The sequence below is a fragment of the Varroa jacobsoni genome, unplaced genomic scaffold (genome assembly GCF_002532875.2).
Source record: "Varroa jacobsoni isolate VJ856 unplaced genomic scaffold, vjacob_1.0 scaffold_1079, whole genome shotgun sequence".
NCBI classification, from domain to species: Eukaryota; Metazoa; Arthropoda; class Arachnida; order Mesostigmata; family Varroidae; genus Varroa; species Varroa jacobsoni.
The window spans coordinates 55,354-79,782 of record NW_019213981.1 but is presented as its reverse complement, the minus strand read 5'-3'; the positions used below and the strand labels follow the sequence as shown (position 1 = coordinate 79,782).

The window sequence follows — 24,429 nt, the reverse complement described above, 5'->3', positions numbered from 1 at the left end:
ATATATCATGACAATTTTAAATATGTGCTAGAGGAACTAAAGGGAAAACAGGAGAAAAAATGAAACGGATTAGTTAGCATGTAAGAGATAGCTATCAGTTTCATTTAACTGATCAGGCGTTTGCAGTTAGTACTTATTATTTGAAGTTCCAACTATCTTATTTCTTCTATAATTTTAGACATGGAATTCTTGATGAGTGGCTACACATAATTACGTGAAATGTCATAAGTCCATGAATCTGCACTGCGCAGTTAAATTTCGCTACCGAACAAATAACTACTATCCAAAGATAGTCAACAATGAAGAACTAAGCTTGGTGGTTTAGGAGAGAGACTATATATTTATTACGAAAGCTGTTAATGGTAATAGCCAATACTTTGCAAAACGCACTGAACCTACTTGACTAGAGCCTGTAAGCTTTTTGTCAAAATACATTTGAAACGTATCCCGATATATGGTGAATTGTTAGATTCGCGGACTCCCGGAGCGATCCTAGCAAACGACGGCCTCATAATGAACGGACGCTAGAACAGCTCTGGATACCTCATCGAACTCAATCTAGCAGTATGCAGCTTGGTATCTTCTTTCGTTTTTCTTCATTGAGCTCTTCATTCAGAGAGGACGGCGTTTATTAAATATTCTGATATACCAATACATATATATATCACGAATACAGGACTAATAAGGGAATATGATGGGCACACCGTTACAGCTATCTAATAATGTTCTGGGCCACGCTCGCAGTACGTGCCATGGCGTTAAATAACGCCTTGCCTTAGCCTCAAGAGGTCGTATTGCTTTCCAGATACCACTCGTGGACTATGTTGAGAGGAGTTCCGAGACAGGAATCGGTGCACGATGCTTTTTTTCTGATCCTTCAAACATGTAGGACTCTTTCCGCCTTTTTTGCTAGATAATATGCAGAGACTCTTTTCTGTTACCCAGTAATGCTCAGTATCGTATCGAACCTACTTCGAACCACAGTATCAATTAGACCCGACAACCTGCACAAGGTCCAAACGAATTAACAGATTCATTTTTCAGCGCAATGGCCAATTAATTCAAAGTACGTCATCTAATGTTCCACACTTTTTTTAAAAGGTGCTAATGGCTTTTTATGCTAAAGCTCACTAATTCAGCCTTCGGGCTAAAACGGCAGCGCTCAACAAAGTAAAGAAAAAGTGAAGCTATTAAGCAAACAGGACCATCCTAACCGAAGAGTATCTTTGGATCAAAGTCTCCTTCATCTTTCCAATCGATGTAGCTGAAGCCAATAGCACGGCAAATTTCGGGGTCGTGACGTTTTAATGTTTGGATGTAAAAAGGAAAAAGGTTACGATGGAGGTCCGTTTTGAATGACCACAGGTTGCTCAGGTAATACATCTAATCGTTTTTAGCGCGTCTTTATTTGTGGAAGATGCAATTGAACAAGAAAAATAAAAGAATCATCGGGCAAAAAAGCGCAATATAATATAAATTATCTGCGTTATAGTCAGACAGGGGCCGAAAGCCAAGCATCTGTGAAGATTATAGCAGTGCACATAAAATTTCTATTGTATTTATATCACTCACGGTGGCAAATGAGTTTTGGTAGCAAGAATATCATAGGTTGCCTCCATCATAAAAACGTATTAAGGCATAGTCAGGACTCTTCACCGCTTTACTGCGGCGGTCGTTAGGGACAAGAATGTCATTTGTGATGTGAGCCGTGACCGACGCAACAGCCTTACGTCTTGTGAGCGATTCTTTCTCGTAGATGTTGCGACAACTACAAATAGCGTGAGATGGGAGACGCTCCTACGTTTCATGAAGATTTCTAATGCGCGAGCAAGAGGGATCTTAAATTCCGAGGTTAGGTATAACGAGCCCGACAGCTAAGAGACATGTCCAATCATATCTTTCGCTTTTTGCTTCATTCCCGGCCCTTCTACGTTACTTTTTTGAATCGCCGGTGGCGTTTGTATTGTATCGAGCTGTTGAGGCTACGCAGGTTATTGAGCTTTCGAATTTTCTGTCTTCTTGCTCCTATTCATCTTCGACGATCTTTACCCTTCGTTTTTGGACTAGCGCCGCTACTACCGCGGCCAACTAGATGCATTGACAACAACATCTGCCCTCTCTGATCTTTTTTCAATGCTTTTCTGTTCCCCGTTTCTCCCAGACGATCCCGACGCATACCCGCTTTCTTCGACTGTGTGTGAAAAAAAGTATGCGCGAATCTCACTATTTACGATAGTCTCCGCGATGGTAAGAATGTAGGGCTGGAAGAAGTATAAAGAAGGTCATGTTGGCGATCATTATGGTAGAGAAAACGCGACAAAGACCAAAGATAGCAACGGCAGTGATGAGGGTGAAAGAGATGCAGGGACCTGGTGCTGGAAAGTGCAGCTAACGCGCAGCCCGTGCCAGTGCAACGACAGAAGTATGGCCAGCGGCAGCATAAGAAAGTTTCGCAGTACATCAGTTACTAACACCCTGTTCTCGTCCTTCGCCCTTCTGTCTGTCTGTCTGTCTGACGCTTTGCTGCCGATGCCTTTTTTTAGCGCTCTCTCATAGTCGATATTTTGTTCCGGGCTCCTCCCGCTTGCCCTCGCATCCTCACTGATTATATCTACTTGAGTCTGTTTACCTACGAGCGATGCGGTATTATATTTTGACATATAAGCCTGAAAGCAGTGAACGCACCGGCAGTAGCACGCAGAATTACGTAGTATGCCGAAGGTAACCGCTTTCTCTAAATTGGTTCTTTCGACTCGGTGGGACGAGACACGTCTGGGTGAACCATCAAACAGATGAGGCACTAGGGAGTCGGGCAACTTCCTCGCTTCACAACAACTTATCCAAAATGTAAACCGCCCGCGAGCTGTCTTGCCCGCCGCTGGTCTGATATGTAAATGCGTGTGTAAACGAAACTGAAATCTAAATCATTGAAACCAATTCGTGTTCCGTCCTGGGGATGCAGCATATGAAAAGGTATTTGGATGTTAGTAGCGTTTATGTGTGTACCACTGCAAATTGTTATAGGGAAATTAACGGTGAAGATCCGTGACGGATCATGGATGACAAAATAACGAAATCGTTTCGGCGCAACTACTCCCCTTAGCATCTAACTAGTTACCATGGTGACGGAATGCGCTGAAGTGAGCATCGGGTCGTACGGCGCATTTTGGGCCTAGTGATTATCAGGCGTATGTAAAGTAACGGCTCGTGTGGCTTACCTGGCCAACTAGGGAAACTAGTTGCGTAGAATAAGGTAGCGTGCATGACAATGGCAAGTTAGCATAATATTTGCCCGTTATAGTCCCTTTCTATTCCAGCAGCAGCGGTAGTCATTTTCATAGATTTTTCTCTTAAATAGAAGAACAGCTGTTTCCCCAAAGACTTTATATATATATATATATCTTGTGTAATAAGTCGATGGGTTTCTAGCTGATAGCGTTCCCGTAGACAACGACGCTTTCAAATCGTTCTTATGTCTGTACGATTTACACTGGAAGCAGCCATCTTCAGCTACAAGTGATTCTTAAAGTTACTTTACGCGCCGCTAGTGGTCAGTTGTAGCACTACCTGTCTTAGATGAAATTTGTCACATTAGTTAGCAGAGGAACTATACTCACTAGGCGATATCATGATCCTAATTCTAATAATTTTTGTGAACAGATTACGGGTGTTTGATTGCAGCTCGTTTTCAAGAAATTTTTTTAATGATAGCAGCCGTTTTAAAGGTATGCTCTCCAGCAATCCGTCAACATGATATTTGCATTACATAAACCAAAGCCAAGAGCGATTATGGCCCTACAGTCGATATGCGCGTAGGAGTATCTTCATATGCTTATTCCACAATAGCGGCTGCTGCGTATGGGGTCGGCTGATGATGCCGTCTCGATAGCGAATACGGCAGTAAATAGATAATCACCGTTTCACACAAACCGACTGCATCGGAAATCGGTAAAGCGGGGCTTTCAAATTTTATATTGATGGGACAATGATGAAGGGGCTTCGTTCTTCACCTGCGTATATTTCTCATTGCCAATATAGAACATGGGTTAAAGAAATTATCTAGGCTCAAGGTCCGATGAAACTCAAAATAAAGCTGTCGGCAGCTGACCCCGATCTATTTTTGATTTGTATGTTAGCTAAAACAAAACACCGGGGAAAACCCGTCGAGGTAAATTGGTCGTGCCGCATCATTCACAACACCGTCACTCGAAGTTAGATACAAATCGTGATTCGTATTGAAGATTCTGAGAATCTTCAGTAGCTTGAGCCTGTCGACAGGTAACGCGTCAAAGTAGTTAATGGACCAGTAAAATTTCGCTTTGATATTTGAAACATATTGTGGTAAGCAATTTGGCTATTAAATGCAAGCGAGAAACAACGGCTGGCTTTTGATTTTTATACCGGTACACTTTTTAATAGCAGTGTTACGTTTATATTATTGAATCATGTTGCTTTACAACAGGAAATAATATCTGTATAGTGCAAGCTGATTCGTTCGACACGCGACTTGCGCACCATTTGTCATGGTTACCGATAGTCTCCCTGTACCGGTAGCCGGCAAGCAAACATTAGATGACCTGGTGGCGGCCTACGACAACAGGCATGTACTGATAAACCTGTACATAAATCTGTAACACATTACACGCACGCTGATTATCTCTAGCATTGACTATCGTATCGATGGCTAGAGCAAGCTCTACTCGATTTAATAGAATCGTTCTTTTTACGGTATGCTTTTCTTACTAACGTAGGACACGTCCCTTTAAAAATGTCCGCTCGTCGAGTAACTCCTATAGGATCATGTAGTATTATTTCTGTCGCAGTAGATGTTCTGATCACAGCAAAAAACAGCGGCCTAGCTTGCTTAAATTAAACGTAACTTTTTATTTTCAAGTCCCTTCAGCATAAATAGATATTTATCATCTAGCACTGAACTGTATTATTTACAAAATTAAAGAAGATCGAGATACCACTTAGATAATAAATATAGGCGAATTTCTACAGAGGAAATTTCACGACAGTGAATCGTTGCTATGATTTCAAAATAACATCATATGGGATCTATAGCTACCCCAAATATGTACTGTTCGCCGTAGGCTGCACACTGAGAACCTGACGATTTAAAGAGGTTCTATGGAAAAACGAGATCGACTAGAAACAATTTATGTATATATATATATATATATATATATAGAACTATTATTCTCTAACTTTGTATTTATATATAGATCCTCGGAGCAGAAACCTATGTCGCTTTACTTGTCGTTATGATAGCGTACCGTTGTGGGTTCATGTTGCGATGCCATCGCCTCTTACAAGAACCCTTACAGACTGTCAATGCTCCTCGGAACTTAAACGGACTCATCTGAATCTTGACATAATGTACACCTGATTGCGGCAAACTTCTTCTGTCCTTTAAGGTCCCGTCGCGAAGCAGAATTTCGGCCACAGCCTTTCCTTAGCGGCCGTACATATGCAGCATACAAATTATGTCCACATTACCATATTTCAGGGGTAGCTGTGGCATCAGGACATTTTGAAGCTGTGCCACGGCCTTGGTCCAGTTTTTCGTGATAATTGTGTCATAGTAACATATGTTATCAGTTATCGCTGGCCTACTGTTCCCGCTCCGTGATCCATATACCTGATTCGTCTTTGGTCAATCGCGGTTGGGTTAAATTTGGTCAGACAGAAACGTTACTTACCACCTCTAGCCATCTAATTTGACTAGCGTGCAGGCGTTGCCTATTGAACACTGCTTATGGTCTGGCGGCGGCGGCGGCGGCGGCGTTGTTCATTGGTGATGTTCCTATTCATTCATCTGCTGACGTTCATTGTCAAATCTACCCCTTCACATTTTTCAGCATTAGAAGCGCATGTTAATGAGCGCGCACTGTTGATTAACAACTTATGCCTGATGATTACTGAATTCGATGTGCCCCCTGAGCTGAACAGGGCTGAATCTTACGTGCATGTGCGCGTGTTGTATGCATGGATGTATATATAAATATATATACACTCTTTGAACGTATAATGTTCAGCTAAGTATTCGTTTGTATCAATTAATTTCCCTATTAAGCTGTATTACTACGCTTTGTGTTTGTTTTTCTGTTCACACACTGGACGTCTGTTCCTGGTCCGAGCCAACGGATTCACTCGCCGAGCGGGCGAAGTCCATTTTAGCGTAATGAAGTAGCCGGCTGCGTTCGTCGTCATTGAGGTACTCCGATGATGAACAGCCGTCGGTTGAGGGCCGTTTCAATAACAGGTGCGACCTCACGACACCGCCTTCCAGCTGCGCCTCTACGCGGACCGCTCGCTCGGCCTCCTTGTCCTTATCGATGCGCTGCTGTTGCAACTGTAACTGCAACTCTTGCTGCTGCGATAAGAGTGGATGCAGCTGCTGCTGGAGGAGCATGTGCTGTTGTTTATCAATGGCGGTGTTGTCTCCAGGTGATTCATCGTCGTCGCTTCGTCCGCGATCGCGCTCCTCGGACGTCACGGATTCGTCGTTGTAGTAGGTGGAACACGTAACCACGCCGTCCTCTACATCAAGATACACCTGCAAGGGTGCCCGATAGCAAAAGTGAGGCGGATAAATGAATGTTTTGTCTAGCAGATTTTGAAATGTCCTCATTGTAGTTACTGTGTCGTGTTTAAACAAGCAATTGACAATTTGTGTTCTGTGTCACCTTTACCAAAAGAGATAAAAGGGATAACTACGCTCATATTTTGAACAATTACAAAAAAAAAAGTATGCCGTAAGTAAATTTTGCGTTTCTTTCTTCTGGGGGCCACCTTTCGAGCGACTGTGCAAACCGTGGATCTTTATCTTCTACATCCAAAGGTGTCGGTCCGTCCCTACATACTATATTGGAGGATCCACTACTTATTATTGTTATATGACTTAAAAACGTAATTTGTTCTATTGCATATAAAAGCAACTGTTTGCCAACGTCAACCGATCTTACTGTTTATGGCTGTGTAGCAACTGCGGGTTAGAATATAACAATAGTGAAAATGAACATTTTTTTAAAAAACTTACTTGACCCATTAAGCTTTCTAGTAAAGTATATGAAAAGAGATATAGCATACACCATATTTGTCTGTTTACCTGCTCACAGCTGCTGTTTGATGGAAAAGTAATTCTAACCATGTGCACGTAGAGATAAATAGACAGAGCCTTTAAAGGCCTTGTTAAAATAGGCCAACCAAGCATTGTCGGTCGAGACGAACCCAAACCGTAGCCTAAGCTTGTACAGCTTCCTCTTTCCGAATAAATGCATAAGCTTAAGTTTCTTTGAATGTTATAAACTATGTCACCATAGCAACCTATCAGAAATGTTTTAGGCATATTTGTGCAGATTTTTAAAGAACGTAAAACCTCATAGTCACAGGAAGATTATGCATGACATGCTTGATTCTCCAACGAAATCAATTTTTGATTATTTTTCCCATATGACTAAATTTTACCCGTTTTCAATCACCCTCAATAAGGCCAGCTGTCATTTAATAAAAAAAAAAAAAAGTTTTCTTTCTTCGTAGAAGAGCTAGGCGGCTATAAAGGATTAAACAATGTTTTCAATGGCCTAAATCCTTTCACTACCATTTCAAAGTTTACTTTTGGTTCTAGAAAAAGCTCATCATGATCGTTTTTCTCCATCTATGGGGTTCTTACCGTCCGCCTTAAGCTTCAGATATTAAAGATCCGCTTAACATTTTTAGGAGGACTAATAGGAAAACTTAATTTCTCTATCATTTTCACTCTAATTTGTATTGGGGCATTAAAAGCGAGGGCGTATTCGGTGTATTACCTATTTGCTTATCGGAAGACCGTGTTTGCGTTGAGGGAAGTGCAGCCTTATTGCGACAGACAAATAATTATGAAACGTCTTCGACGAAAGCAAATTTGAATAGTTTTCTGAGTAGCCGCAGAAGAATGAGGGAGGAATAAGGCTTCGTTAAAGCTAGATACCTGAACTCCACGTGTCCGATATAAGTAAAGATAATATACAAATATATCGTTTTCGAGTTCGTTTCTATACAATTGCTTGGCGACTCGTAGTCCGGTTGCTGCATTGGAACGCCTTAGTCTTTTTATTTAAAGCTCAAGCTGGTACTATCGTGATACCTGCATTCTGCGTGTTTGCACGAGCTGTACGTAGTAAAATTAAAATGCCGATGATAAAATAAGCAGATACTGACTGTTGTATCCTGGAGCAGACGATCGAATTTCTGGGCGAGCACTTTGAAGGATGGTCGCTCGTTCGGATCAGTTTTCCAACAGTCTCTCATTAGGCCGTACCTGCAGGTCAAATGTGAATGTGTTTTGAAAAGAAGTAGCGGCGTGAGTTAAAAGCTGATGCAGATACGAAGTGATAAAACCTAATTAGACACTAACTCAATTGAGATGCTACCATTGTCTACAACAAGAAAAGATCATTAGGATACTTGCAATTGACTCGAGCAATGCTTGGGCTGAAACATTCGGTAGCCTTCTTTCAGAAGTTGACAAAGGAGTTCCCCGTTGATACCGGGATAGGGCGTAGCGCCCAGAGTGACGATTTCCCACAGCACAACACCGAAAGACCATCTGTCATAATATTCAAGAACAAATACATTAAATAGAAAAACATTAACAAAATCCACCAAAATAAACCCGTGTTTCGTAGCTTCTTCCTGCCTAAAGTTATTATTTTTATAAAAAATCGTTGAAATTATAGAAACAACAGTTTTCCGACTCGATCGTGCTGTGATTGTGCCAGATACACAGTTTGGCATTAAGACACGTTGCTCGCAATTTTCATTAATTATTATTATTATTATAATTATTAATTAATTGATTAATCATTAAAATGCTTTGAGATGCATTGAGGAAAGGTTGCAAGCATTCCTGATTGTCTAGAATCGCTTGGCGAAACACAGAGACGGATGGGGTCCAACGCAATCATAATAGAAGTGGTACGTGCGTCTAAAATCACCGTAATATGCACCATCTCGTACTTTATTTTATTTTTATTTAGAATTTAGAAACAGGAATTCTTGTTGCATACATTTTATAGTATTTAACAGAAGAAACGGGGTATCGTAAGCCGAGGTAAGTATATTGTACCTTAGGCTTTAGACGTCCCTACATAAAAGGGTGGTCCCCATTATGCCATATTATATGTATATAAGCTCTGTATGGGCACGGCGTAGTACTAATAACAAGCCCTCACGCTTCCATATATAATACTGTGCGTGTGCTATAAGTTACGAGCTAAACAAAACAACAGCGGCAGCAACAGTAGCGGGGTGGTCGCCGATTCATATTACCATCTCATACGTACACTGTATGTATGGCAAGACTGGAGGACTCATCAAAATCAGAAAAATTCACAACCCCATAAAAGTCATTGTCAAGAACTGTTGTTTCTGCCGCTGCCCCCACTATTGTTTTTGATATCGGCTGTCATAACAGTGAGGATGCTAGCCGTTGTCGCTGCCCCCGTTGGAGGTTGCGGTCCATGTATGACAGAATAGCAACGTCCCATTCTGATGAAACTCCACCCAGAATCCCGTTACACAAAATTACTATCATACAGAGAGAGAAACTTTCACGTAGGCCATGGTCTATATACGGATACGATGTATATTGGTAAACCGAAAACAACACACATTCACCTATCGTGTGAGAAAAATCGCAGAAAAGACAAAAGTCAGGAGAGAGGCAAACTTCAAATAACACGTATTAGCCGGTTACACGCACATAACCATAGTGGAGATTCAAATTGGTAACATCATTCTTAGGTTTAGTTCATCCAATGGATTTACTTGTTACGTGTATAGGAAGGACAACCTGACAAAGCATAGCAGACGTTTTCTAGCATAACTTGTCTGTCTAAATTTTCATTTTCTGACAGTAGTGAAATTCAGATCAAGTGAAACCCACTGTTTCTAATTTATTGGAGGCATCTGTGCATATTTAAGGTAAATACGGTTCACACATTGTCGACATTTCTAACCTTTTAAAAAAGCAAAAAAAATACATACATCTTTAACATGCCCGCATAACTTAACCGTAATGTTTTCAAACAGTAGTCTCCTCTAGTCAAACAAACATTTTCGACGTTCCCGTGTAATGTGGGTCGAAAATTCATAACTAACTTAGCCTAAGCTGGAAACTAAACCTCAAGTTCCCTCGGGGCAATTCATATTGATATGGTCGACATTATGCTATCTATACGAAGAGCCGTAAAAAGCCGTCGATTACCTGGTAAGTACTGCAATGGGTCATCGTTCTAATTTATCGCGCCGATGTGCGACTTGTGTGTTTTCTTATACTGAGAATATTATACACATTTTGCAAGTATTTGAAAAAAATAAATTCTATTCGTCCTATAAATGTGTCGACTGTAAGCATTTAGGCCACTAAAATGCCTTTCTTCAAAAAGGACGAAATGAACCACAGATCTTATTGAATTTTATAAGGTATATGAGCTCGAGGCTGCCGAAAAGCTGGAGGCATTTAAAGGTGAGCTGCTTACGCCTTACACATCTCCAAAGAAAATTATTTGTTAAAAACATGTCTTATAGTAAGCTCTATTCGATACATACTGCCAAATAAAGTTACGGATATAGACAAACAGTTGTGTATGCTTTTTTGTTATTACAAATGATTATCACCTATAAATACACTCAGTCAATCATCCTCGTTTACGTTGAAAGTCTGCTGGTGTCACACGCTTATACTGTTTGTTTGCTTGTGTATATGGTACTCCCTACAAGCTGAAACTTCTAAGCTTATCAGCTTTTGGTTGTACCTTAATTCGGTTAATGGCATGGCCTAGAAGTCGCGCTACATTTAAATGACTAAGGTGCATATACTCGTTAACATCGAAAGTGTGCCAGCAGCAACAAACTCATAGAGTTTGCTATCTTGTGAGGATTTACATTAGAAAGTCCTTAAGTTTGTCGATTTTGTTTGCCTACCGGCAAATACTCATTGCTGATTTAGTTTCCTGCCTGAAGGCTCTGAAGACACGCTTACTTATTATTGGCAATTAAAGTACGTGCTACACGTTAAGGAATAGTTATTTGCTTTCTTATAACTTTTTATAACTTATAACTTTACGATAAGGATAATCATCGATTTGAGAAAGTATGCTTGGTAGGTCATATTTAAGGAAGCTACTGATCCTCAAACGAATGTACGATTAAAACTGAGACCTACCTATAGCGGGCTCGAGTAGCACTAATATTGAAACAGAATATACTATACAGACATTAAACATGAGAAAAGACTATTTCGCCCACTCAGTCGCTAAGGGACGGAGCATCTACCTAAAAGTACACCTTTTCAACTTCAGAACTGAACTTTAAAAAGGCTTAAAATCCACTGATTTACATCACAATAACAAGAATACGTTCTTACTGCCAGGCTAGGGGTTCGGTTGAATGCTAAAATCCTTAACATCCACTTACACGTCGCTCTTGGTCGTGTAAATTTGATCCTCGAGCGACTCGAGGGCCATCCACTTGACAGGAACCTTTTGTCTGCTGCGCTTCAAGTACGTATCGCCTTCATACACATCCCGCGAGAGTCCGAAGTCCGAAATCTTGATCACATTGTCTGTTAGAAAGAGGTGACCGACGACAGCGAGAAAATTGGGCGGCGGGACCAATCGAGAGGTTGGGCGGTGGAAGCAGCGGAGGCGAGTAAAGCGTGTCAGGAAGAAAGAAGACGAAAGCACATCGTAATATCTCGACGCGTGTGTGGGCCGATCTTATCTGTGTACAAATTTCAATAAATGGATCTCGAAACCCAACCGACGATGCCGGCGTCATCTCTCTTGGCCATTTTACCTAACATAAATACTACAACATAATTTGAATTTATTTCGAATAGGCCGTTGGTGGCGTGCCTGAGTCCCAAGGGTACAAACCCCGTGCTAGCTAACTATATCGCACCAGATAGGATCACGTCAGAAGTGGGAGTCGGACACGATGACTTTGATGACGATACTTGTACTATACTCCAATCTGCTCCGATTGCGGGACCTTATTTGTCACTATGTTGATGGTCATATTTATAGATTCTGCGCCCTGACCTACGCCTAGGCCTTTCGCTGCCCTATGTAAGAAGAGAAAAGGCTAGATCATAAAGAAGTCTCGAAGAAAGGAAGAGGGGTTCGGTCGTTTCGTAGGATCATATGCAATAGCATATTTCTCATATCTTAGGCCAAATGACCTGCTCTAAGGTGGAAAGTGTCCAGCCTCGACTGTGGACTCCACTTTTCTGTGGATATCTTTTCGCTAGATGCAACCCGTAGTTACTGAACAACAAGGTAAGGCTACAACAGGATGAAGGTATTGGAAAAAAAACGTGAGGCGCAGAGGCGAGCTAAGTATAGACCGCGCCAGTTGAACATGATTTAACAACTAGAGTAATACTGCCCATTATAATAGAGTAGCAAGGAACGAGGAAAGTACGAAAGTCTATGAAATAGCCTAGACGTACGTTTCTATTATTGCGTACGTCAGTTTCTTTTTTATAAAAACTTTGCAGCAATTATGAATCCCTATTCGTGTCGCGCAGATAAAGATGGCACTTTTATTTGAAACCGCTAAGCGATTTTAAAAAAATTCGTACTTTAATCAATGTATGTAGACGGCTGTACGCGTAAAGTTCTCTTTAGGTATTATAATAATATGTAACGGTTTTAATACCCAGCCAAAAATCTGTTCATCTAAATGGCTACCTTATTTATAAATAACTACATAGTGACTATTAACTGACCTCTGGCGACGAGGATGTTTCGTGTCGCGAGGTCCCTGTGGATTACTTTCATGTCTGACAGGTAGCCCATACCCCGAGCAATTTGCCACATAAACGAAATGAGCTGCTGCGTCGCCGGCAACTGAGTTCGAGGATCTTCCCCTAAATAGGTAGGATTCTGTACTGCGCGCAGATCTTCTATCGACGAGATGTTTCGGCACCGTCGAAGATACGACCGCAGAGAGCCGAGTTCGCAATATTCTACTATAACGTACAGCGGTCCATCTAAGTGAAACCAAAAAGAGGTAAAAAACAAAACACGAATTGTTGATTTACAAAATTATTATAGCGTGTTTACGTATTCGTATGTTGTGTTCACCGCTGCTTTCTATCAAGAGATGTATTGTTTTCAGGGGAATACTCACGAATCAGGTTCAAGCCAGTTGAAATAGTTATTATCTTCAAATGTTAAACAATTATGTCCCGCTAGCAATGGCATATGCTCTATAAACTAAGACAGCCCTGATGTGAATAAAATTTACAGGATTTCAAATCTTTTTTTAACACATTCAAAGTCCCTTTTACACGAACCTTTTTTCATTCATTCTGCTAACTTTTCATAAACTCTGCGCCCGCGAGCAGAGGTAAGGCACAAGGTGAAATCCTTCATTCATTAACACAACGCCTCACGATGTGAGCTGTGTGATCGAAAATTACCGTTCTATTTTTAGCACAAATGGCATATGAAAATATATCGTGCTACACTCTCCGATCCAGGTGCAAGACTATAAATTATCATTTTAAGTTTTCCTTTTAAAAACTCTACATCGTAGGTTATTCAATTGGCGATTTTTGTACACCGTTTCGCCTCAACGTGATGATCAAAGCGAAGTCGGAATTATTTCATTTTAAACGGCTACGGCATTGTGTCCAGCCGGCACCCAAACTGCTGTCGAGAGTGAAAATGTAAGTAATTTCTGTTAATTTAGAACCCTATAAGCTGATTTTAGAAGATCTAAGATTAAAAGCAGTATGTATTCCATCACGAATGCTTCGACCGAAAACCTATGATAGACTTAAGTGTAAACTGCATTAAAGAAATGAAATGATGCAATTCTGATGACGCACACAAACAATATCTGATCTTCTAACTTACTCTTCAGCGTAGATAAAAGTTGAGCCTAAGAATATCTTCAACAGCTTTAAAGGAAGCACGGATTGCATATAACACTTAGCATACTCGTTCAAAAGTACAAAAATGCCCAGCTTTGAAGTTATAGAAAAATCTTTTGGTAGCCAGTTGTCCATGGCTACACGTTTCCTAAGTGAGCACCCTTACATTTACTCAATGACTACTAAGAACTTCTGCTTATCTTCACGCGGCAATCTAAAGTATTTACATACTTTTTGTTTTTACAAACTTCTAGTAGCAAACTGAGATAAAAAGAAATAAATGAATATATAAAAACGAGTATTTCACATATTGACGTGATTGTAGTTCAGGGGCTTCGGCAAAATATTTGATGTACCGATGAGGATATCTGTGAAGTGCTACAATGCCCTCGATACTTGTGCAGTTCTCTATGTTATTACATAATCTTTCTCAGTTCTAGCACTTTCTTGTTTCTTACGCAGCGCAGTGTTTTGCAGGCTTACCTCGGCTAGTGCAAGCACCGAGAAGTTTGATAACGTTTACATGATCAACTTCCTTGAGGGTCTGCAACTCTTGTAGGAGATCCTGCGCATCCTGGGTAGATGCGTTATCCTTGAGCATCTTAACGGCTACCGTCGAGTAGCCGTCACGACCGGCAATGCTCCACGCTTGTGCACGCACCACCTTGCCAAATTCGCCTTCACCTAACAAGTTCTCGAAGAGAAGGTTGTCACGGCAGACCTCCCAGCGTACATCTACGCCAGTCATCTGTTACGGAGCCGGGGTGTTACAAATATGAAGCGCTAGGTTAGGTAAAGCGACGCTAAAGGCAAACTAAAATGAAGCAAGTAATAATTACAGTTATGTTGAATGAATTGAGTTAACCCGTAAATGGTGATGAATAGAGCTGGCCAGCAGAACCTAAAAAACACCGCCTTTGTTGAAATCTTGCTAAAGTAAGCAACCGTAGTAGCCACACATGATGCAATTAGTGATTCGAACGAAGTTATATTGTTAGTATGTATTTTATCTATAGTCATTTGATGCACACACATAGGCATGTAACTTAGCATAGAATAGCGTATGCTGGACCTGAACTAAGAGCCTCGGGCTCGATTTTTTCTTAATAGAAACCAATTTGCCTAGTCAAAAATTACGTTTAATTCACAAGGGTAGCTTGTGTGAGCACTGCATGGAAAACACCATCCTGTACAGAGTCGCCACGAAATCGTGTATTCTATTGTGTAATGTGTGCGATACCAAAAAAGATGTTGAACGTTCCAACTATCTAGAAGAGTTTCGAAACAGAAGCTTCTCCATCCTAATCCATACAGCGGCGCAACGCAAATTACTTCAATAGAAATTTAAGGAAAGCTGGCTTGAACTACTCTACCAAATGGAGACTCTTAGGAAGATGCTAGTATCCATGTAACAGATGGAACGGCTCTTCAGGAAAAGGTCAAGTTATTACAGGACCCGCAAATGCCCGCGATATTTAAAACGTTTGTTCCTGCTATTAGATTGTGGAAGTCAGCGCGGACCATAAATTTAATCGATTTTTTCATTTGGAAAAGATGTTCGCGTTCAAAGAAAATTTAAACACAGGTTTGTATTAGAGCTATATATATATATATATATATATATATATATATATATATATATACCCATGTCGAGCTTGCGCGTTAAATATTTGTTTAAATAACTTACCAGTGTAGCTAATGGTAATTATGTACTGATTCATAAGTGCCATCATCTTCGTGTGAACCGCGTATAGCAGTGAATGTTAACCTTGTGATTGGTATAGCATTGATTTCTTTAATTCTATATATCTTTCTCAGTTATTGCTTATTAAATGCTTTACTCTAACCATGAAATGAATGGTTTTGCCCTGCGTATGTAAGATAGAAGCAGTAAAATAAAAAAGTCTATAGTGCATGAATCTTTGAAGTCTCTCAATCAAAAGCAGCATTTTCATCATTTCAATGAATCAAACAGGGTAGGGGAAGCAAATTCGGCTATGAAAACATCGCGCTATTACCTCTCAATTAGAAATTCATTCGAACTAAAATTTGTCAATTTTCAAAATTTGTCTATTGTAATATTGAGGATTCCTTGTTTGCGATAATCTGTAATTTTAAAATTCTATTAATGTATTTCTGTTGGGCACCTTATTTTCTTCTCCTTCAAGCAGAGAACGATTAAATTAAATGGCTGTAACCACTCAACCAGTTAGACACACAGGTTTTGATGCAGTGACAGGTGGAGGCGCTTAAGCATGCTTGAAATAGGTCACTTAGATTAACCGAAAAATTTCAAGCCGTAATATGTTGAAGATCTATGAGATCTCAAGCACGCGCTTGATATGGGTATGAAGAGTAATCGCAGTTCTTTGATTTCCAGAATTAAGCTGCAACGGAACGGACCTACGGACCTGACCCCATTGCTATTTGTTACGTTCAAACAGCACTCGTGTCGTAAAATCCACCGCTCATGAATCAACTCCCATGCACTGACACCTGTTGTGATTATTTGCTGGGTCTAAACCTATAACTAAGCGCTCATAACGCTATTCCATTCTCCATGTAAAAAGTCTCTTGTTGACATTTGTCTACGACTGAGCCCTGTACGACTTCGTTCTAATAATTCATTTATGGTTCCACTTTATTGTTGCTGGTATAGCGCATAGATAGCAGAATTAAAGTACTGTTTTTACTATTTCTCCTAAGCTTTTATTTATAGCGGGTATTTCAAATGCGGTTCGCGCAACAACGACGGTAATGAGATATCCGCCAATTCGGACTAAAATTTGCAGGCTGCTCCAGGGCGCTATAGAATGTAGGCCGTATTGGGTTACGGTCCCCCCAATTGAACGACAAACAAGCTAGGTGATGAGCGGAGCACTAAGCATTCGTGTAACGTCCGTATGCTGAATGCCCCAAGCAGCGTCGCTGTTGGTGCGCCAAGATAGGTAGCGTGTGAGATCGTTAGGCGACATTGGCGTGGCCGCTAAATTAGGTTTCGTAATTAAAGTAACTTAATGGAATGTACATAACCCTATAGAGGAAGTTACACTCTATCGTTTGGACTACTACTAGGAAAGATATTATCTTAGGCCAAGGCTAGAAACCGACGTTCATAATGCCTGTACAGTTCTATGTATTGTCTAATGAAACGTTATTAGATCCATTCAATTTAAGCAATAAGCTGGTGTCTATCGCTACCCTCATGGCGGCAGGTAACTTTCCGTTACGGTACACGACTAGGAAGGAAAATACTCGAGTAAGTGGCGTTTTTACATCTATCTTGTCGTAAAGACGGGACTAAGTTAAACGTTTGAGTAAAGTTTATCGATTCCTGTAGCATCTTACGACAAATTAGATTGTCTCGTGGATTCCGCTTGTTTACGCATATATACCAGCTAGCGACAAGCATCCTGCTAGCGCCGGCGAGCTTCGTAAGGTCAGAGTTGAGCCGATCGACAAATCAAGTTATGTCGGACGCAGAACACGAGACCATGCTCTGTGGTGGTATTTCGATTAAAGGTTGTGTTGCTTCTTGTCAAGGTAACTACTGGGGCAGAAATGCCACAACAGCTGCAGGACCGCAACTGACTGGGCTGGACACGTCCCATGCTATCAACACTAATGTTGACCCGATGTGACACGTCCAGCATAAGATACGCTTTGAGGTCATTTTACGAGGAGAGTAAATGAGGCAAGTGCGCAAACGACACAACGTGAGCGTGCTAGCGTTCGCGTCGAAAATCGGATTTACCGAACGTCTTGTAATTACTCGTAGACGCTTGGCTATATATACTGAACTGCACATTTAAAGGCGGATCTTCAAAGAAGACAGAGCGTCGGAAACGAAAACGCGAATACTTCTTAGCTCGGCAGTTGCTGCACAAAATAAGTGAAACCTTTCCTTTGGTATCTAAGTTTTTAGAATTTTAACTGCTCTGTAATGTATATTTTATAAATATAGGTTAATAAAAATGCTTCATTTCGTTGAACCACCGACGTACGTATCACGGAGTAGGATTATACATCCAATTTATCAGCAGAATACACACTTGAAGATCCAGTACTTATGTTTCGAGGACTCTATCAATATTTTCATTGTATATCCTCCATTTTGTGACGACCGAAGGCTCTTCTATACGTATGATTGTTACTTGACAAAAGTAGCCTAGTTCCGTGAGAGATGTACTTATTTCATAAAGCACCGGATCGTTTATCGCGAAAAGGTGCGAAAATTCTAATCAGTGATGTATCTCTAAACGTTTAACCTGTATGTCATTCGCATCGAGTCCTCGTCTCACTGACTATGATGTCTTAAGTAAGCGACCAAAATATAAAAGTCTGTCTTATTTGGGACTTTGGCAGTTTAGTACATTTTAAAAAAAAGTGTCACAACTATGAACTTTTTGGTTGATATATTGTCTTAACGCCAGTCTCATTAGCTGCGTAATAGCTGGTATCAACGTCTCTTACGCCCCGCGGTAACGGTTATATTGAAGTTTCTCCATTTCCAGTTACTCTTTAACAATTTGCCCCTTATCCTATCTATAGTGAAGACTGTTTCATACTCGCCTATGATGATGATGAGTCTTCTGATTTGTACCACATTTTACTGTGAAATGTTTTATGCATACGTGAATGTGTTTCACACATAGGCATATAGCGCGCTATTTCTTAAGTAATTTAATAATCTCTACTGAGTATCACTACGTCTGATTAAACCGGCATAACTACTTACCAACGAGGTGCACGCACCTCTAGCACTAATTACCTCTAGCATTGTAAACAGTTAACCTATACTATCTTGCTCATTCCGAGGCCTTCGTTGTATGATACTTTCAAGCGCGACTGCCTCTGGAGCTTTTGTCTCTCTATTATGTTTTCATTAAGTTTGCTCGACTATGTGTGAAAGGTTGTGATTAACGGGCTATGCGTTTAGATCAAATACGAGCACCCTTCTTGTTTCACGCATGTCTATGACAGTGACGGTATGCGTGTCCTTACTGTGAAGACGGTGCTCAAATTAAGCCTATGATGCTGTTCAGCGAACCTGAATTCAATGTTATATCAACTGGTGATTCGGCCTAATTTCATATAGGCACTGGATCTTAAACAACATAATTCCACACTTAGAATGCAACGTACCCGGTTTACACCGGCATTTGTTTTTTTTGTCGTACTTGCAGCTTGTACTGTAGCAGGGCGAACTTTGCGATTATTTTCCGCAAATGTTATCATTATCGTAGCGTTTTTTGTTGTTTTTTTTTTTTTTTGAAAAATAGCTGTACTCAGTTATTGTCGTTCTAATGAAGGAAAAGTGAGATGATAAGCACTTGTAGGTAGTGCAGATGATAGTCGATAATTATAATCCGCGAATGCGACTCTATTAAAAGCTAATAGTGCCGAAAAATACCTCGTTCTCTTCCTCTTTGTATCATATAAAGCTGCATACAAAACTATATCTGTTAGGTAAGCGGAAAGCTTGAGTAAAGCCGTCAAGGTAGCAGACAAAGTGAGCAAAGGTCAGCTCGACACATTTCCATGTACGTACTTTATTGATACTTTAAAGCAAAAATAACTGATGACTCTTTTGTGAGGAGAACAATGTTCTTTTCGGTAGTTTGCTGTCGTGCTGTTCCCCATTCACTGGGCTCCACCATCCCCCACATTACGCAGGTGCGTTAAACGCTGTTTACGTAAATAATAAGCTCCGCAGAAGCCCTATCACCAGTACAAATATCATGCTCTTTTTGATCAATACAACGTGGAAATGACAAAAAGGTCCGTGAGGATGCAGCATGCCTGCCAATCGATATACGATACTGTTGTAGTAATTCTATCGAAATTGATGATCCTAGAGATAAGCTTGAAGAGAATTGATTGTGATTCTTAAAACCATATTCTCCCTACACGATTCACAACCAATACCTATGACTTCCAGTACAAAAATCCATAGTGCACACCAGGTTCCTCTGTCGCAGCTCGAGAAAATTACTGCCTTGTAGAATCTGCTTTAGAGTTGGCTGTTACAGTGGAGTAGAATAGAAAATGCCTACATACTCGTTGTACGTAGAGTTCTCTAAAACGCTAAATCACGGTAAGATACTGTTAGATTCCACAAAATGTTTTGACAGAACTATCGCCAAATGAAATCCAAAAACAAACGAAAATATTTATGTTTATATGAGAATCGGGACTGAGTCACGAAATGTATGTGCGTTTAAAACGTACATATCTAACAGAAGGCTCAGTCATGCAATGCTTTTTACACACAGTTAGAAAAATGTCACTTTTATTGAGTAAATGTTTTTTGGTGTCGCGAAAAATGTTAATATTTTTTTGCTTATTGTGGTAATTGCAAATATAGTATGGTCTGTTATTCGACCGTCCGGTGCCAGCGGTTCCTCATCATCGCCATTGTTATCATGAGCATCAGCGATTCGTCCAGCGGCCTGGAAACGTTTTCCATAAATGATAATGTCTCAAAAGGCATTTTTTTCTCACATACGTGACTAGCTCGAAACGGTTCTTGGCACTGCTCAAACATATGCTAACCGATATCTGTGAAAACACTCAACAAGCGACCCAGTAAATAGCCTTACTGAAACCTATCTTAAGCGGCAAACTCTCACAATCGGTTCACACTGGAACTTTTTTTTCTCTATGAGTTTACAAGAAGTCTTGCTTAACTGACCTATAGTCTGGTCAGAATTGACGTTCCGTATCGACGGAGCTGTTGATAGTCGGTAGACTACATAACGTAGTTTATTTAACATAGCTACATCCTCAAGGGTTTCGCCACAACGCATACACCTAACCGATGACTGGTTGGGTATGTGATATGACTTTCTCTGTCTACCTCATCGAAGAAGCTGAGCTCGTTATCGTTGTAGGCATACAGACAGTAGCTATAGCTATTGTCACATGAGGGGTAGCAATAGCATTCATATCCATAAATTGCACCCCATTAGTGTCGAACTGGTTTGGTCAGACCATACATTTTGAGTTAATCAACAAAGCATATTTGTGTCCACAATATTTTGAATCTCCAGGCAGCCCCCGAGCACAATAAATGCATAAAATAAGCCCATTGTGGATATGCTGCGTCCTTAATCAAGCTGAACTTTTTCATTTGTAAATATATTTACTTACATATTTTAAACATTAATTGTACGCGGCTCATGACAGTTGCACAGAGACGACTGGTAAACTCATGTTCAAGTTGCCTATTGGAAACTTAATGTACCTTGTTAAAAGTTTAACTGTATCACATTTGCTTGAACCGCACATCTTGGTGCGGTATAATTTAGAATGCCGTTGAGATGCTCGCATTAATATGACGTAGCAGTTTAACATAGAGTGCCAACGATATATCGTCATTACCCGCTTATGTATTGCGGAAAACAAGTGAGTCTCCATTAAATGTCTATATATATAACGGATACGTACGGCTAGAAGCTTTACATCGGGACCTTCAAAAACAGCGGACGATTCCGGATCGTAGACAGAGGGTATATCCGGTGTAGCTGGAGTGTCATGCTTCAACGACGGATCTTTCTGAGGACCACCTATGCTGGACCGGCGTAACGTAATAAAGATGGCGACCACTGAGAAGACAAGCAGCATGCCTCCGAGTCCAACGACCTTTAATAGATTAGCACAACCCTGTTTGCCCCGCATAATTGGGACAACAGACAAAACAATCAAGTAATTGTTGTATTATATTTAATAAACGTATTCCATTTTATAATATTCATTTGTACACTTTGTAGAAAAAATATCTTGTTCGAACAACGGCATTTCCGCATAAATGCCTATTTGCTTATTATCGCGGCTAGGTTTTTTGCACTTTTTCCGTTTCTTTGCAAACCATTTTATCGTCTTGATAATAGAAAGGTTAAAGGATTTATCGAGTGAGAACAGCGCTAATAGTTGCATCACTTAGGTAACGCCAGCTTGACGAGCGGATGATATTCGTGTCTCTGATATGATAAGATGAAACTATTCAACTTTCAAGTTTTAAGGTCTATTGTCAATTTATAGTAATGAAAAGAAAGGCTTTCTATGTTTACTAGCGATTTATTAAGAACTATTCCGCTTCGATATCTGTAATTACAACGTAACGAGAATAAGGAGGGGGCAATTTGATAATGATTATTTCTGTATTATCTTAACGAGTCGCCTCTTAGAGCTTTGAGTTTTTGCTTGTCCAGGTGCAATGGCGACAATTTGGCAAGTTCATCCATTGTCTTATAGACTGCCTGTTATACTTATCGGCCCCCATCACTTGTTATCCACGCCCAATAGTTATGTGTATATCAACTGCATCGATGCTATTATGTCCGTCGTGGTACGATGGGTGGATAGAGCATACATCGAATGTGTCGCACGGAAGCTCGTACCGCGGTGGCATTTAGTCGAGCCAATAGACTCCAACTGGTAAATGGAAACTAGCATTGAGTTAAACGGGACAAGCTATCGTTCGCCATATATTCGTTCGAGTGCAATAGAATCTTGCTAATCTGCATGGCTAACTATTTATCTTAGTTATTTGTACAAAGAAAACGTCTGTGATACTAAACCATTCGCGCACTCGACCGTCCTCTTCGCACACCCAAAACTCCAACGTTGGAGCAGACAGAGCTTCTGGTGAGGATCGTTGAATTGAACTTGGTTTAGCTAATGCCAAAAAGAAGTACAAATAAGAAACTCCCATGGTCGGCCATTTCAGCCATATTCAATGTGGGTGGCAGGACATGCTCCGTCCACACTGTCCCGCCCCCATGGGAATCGTTTCGACCAGGGTCTGAGTTGGATACTATTCGACGTCGTTTGTTATCAAAGTCCTACCTGTTCTCTTCGAAAACAAACGGAAGGGGGGCAAAAAGACAACCGCTTAGCCCCAAACCCCGCAACTGTTCTCCAAACACTTCGTGTTTACTGGCCGTTTGGACGCATGTGGCTTTTGTCTGCGGCTGTTCCGGTCGTCTGGCTTGTTGCGATTTCGATGTAGGCCAGCTGTAAGTGCCTCCATGTTAATGGTGTTCGGTCTTACACGTTCTCCTACTAGCAGCATATCGCTATCAAGATCTGAACACTTATCGAACCGCTTTTGCCAGCTCACAAAGTTAACGTCAATGAGACCACCTCAGTAACCTTTAGGTAGGTGTCCTGAACCTACTGAACTAGACACGTTTGGCTCGTTCAAGTAAAATGTCAAAATATATTGCTAGCTATACTATTGCATGCACATTTTTCCAAGAAACGCTGACTGCTATATTTTTTTTCGCACGTTGAACACTCAGTGAAAACTAGATGACAGATTCACCTTCGGTCCACAAAGACGCGCATTGCTGCCTACGGACAACTTTGATTGCTCGTTGGCTCTTCGTGCGCTGCGTGCCGTTTCAACTTTATTCTCGCTTTGGAACGTGTCACACGTGCACTGGTTTGTGGTAGCGCACCAACATTTTTCACTGGCGTCAGCAGGGATACCACGAACCGGATGGCTGGCCTGTCTAGCGATCAATCCTACATTGTCTGCAACATAATGGTGGATTAAAACTTATTGACCCTCGAAACAGAAGCAAACTTTGACGCCGGTTAAGGGTCTACGGGCGAAAACTCCATAAGAAGCCGTCGTGTTGTTCACATCTGATATGCGTTTTTCTACCGGCAACAGGAAGCCACTAAGGTATTAGATGCAGGGAGATTGTTCTGACAATGCATGTAGGAAAGCAAGAACGTCTCGTAGCATCCGGTACAATAAAAGTCGAGAAAATTAAATGAATGCTGGTGGTGAACCCGTAAAGAGTACCTATCTATTAGAATTTTAGCTATATAATAAATGATAGTGGTGCATCTGTTGCTGGTCGTGCTTCAGTCAAATACCGTGGTATACCTGTGGTCACCAGGTTCAAGGAACATCACACAATGTTCAGATCACGTGAAAGAGGTACGGGAACCCACAATTAAGTGCTTTACTAAGCTACGAAACCCATGGCTAACATATATGCAATTGGTACGTTTCCTTACAGTGCGCGCGTTAGGCCCCGTAACCCGAATTTGATATTTGAATTCAACTTACCAGAACAGTCCTGAGGACATAAATAACGAACTTGCTCTTCCAGTTCGTCACAGTATTGATCTGGACAATGCTCCAGGTCCGGCGAGCACGATAAGTACGATACGTTTACGTGGCGCTTCTCAATTCCATAATAAGTCGTCTCACCTTGGCCCCAGTTGCAATGCCCCCCTAAGGCCCCATATCCGCAAATGCTGTTGCACTCTCGCTCACTGTCATAAGTACTGCATTGTACATTAGTAAAACCTGCAAATCATTAGATCGCTTTGAATAACTTGGTGATCGCAACAAACTTTAGATTGGAAATTGCTTTAATGTTCTCCTAGTAGGAAATTGCATTTACAGTTCTCATTACTGCGGTGCAATGTTTGTATGTAGATCGAATGTGGAAAACAATCTTGATACTTTACTCATT

General features: G+C 40.8%; 1 protein-coding gene and 1 long non-coding RNA gene across 3 annotated transcripts in view; one reads left to right on the top strand and one right to left on the bottom strand.

Annotated features, from left to right (window-relative positions):
• Positions 1–4,860: 4,860 nt before the first annotated feature.
• LOC111266387 (uncharacterized) overlaps positions 4,861–24,429 on the bottom strand; it is a gene marked incomplete in the record, with an annotated part of 61,066 nt that continues 41,497 nt past the window's right edge. The window contains 9 exon segments of the mRNA XM_022843838.2: positions 4,861–6,562; positions 8,206–8,305; positions 8,456–8,593; positions 11,464–11,611; positions 12,779–13,042; positions 14,414–14,678; positions 21,380–21,595; positions 23,259–23,470; positions 24,018–24,260. Of these exon segments, the coding sequence (XP_022699573.1) occupies positions 6,113–6,562; positions 8,206–8,305; positions 8,456–8,593; positions 11,464–11,611; positions 12,779–13,042; positions 14,414–14,678; positions 21,380–21,595; positions 23,259–23,470; positions 24,018–24,260 (2,036 nt within the window).
• LOC111266388 (uncharacterized) overlaps positions 23,396–24,429 on the top strand; it is a 9,758-nt gene continuing 8,724 nt past the window's right edge. Inside the window, exons 1-2 of one of the 2 annotated variants that reach the window (XR_002684060.2) lie at positions 23,396–23,624; positions 23,968–24,111. This is a non-coding gene — a long non-coding RNA (uncharacterized LOC111266388). The remainder of the gene's footprint in view (positions 23,625–23,967; positions 24,112–24,429) is intronic. The other variant, XR_015313419.1, reaches the window with a different exon arrangement.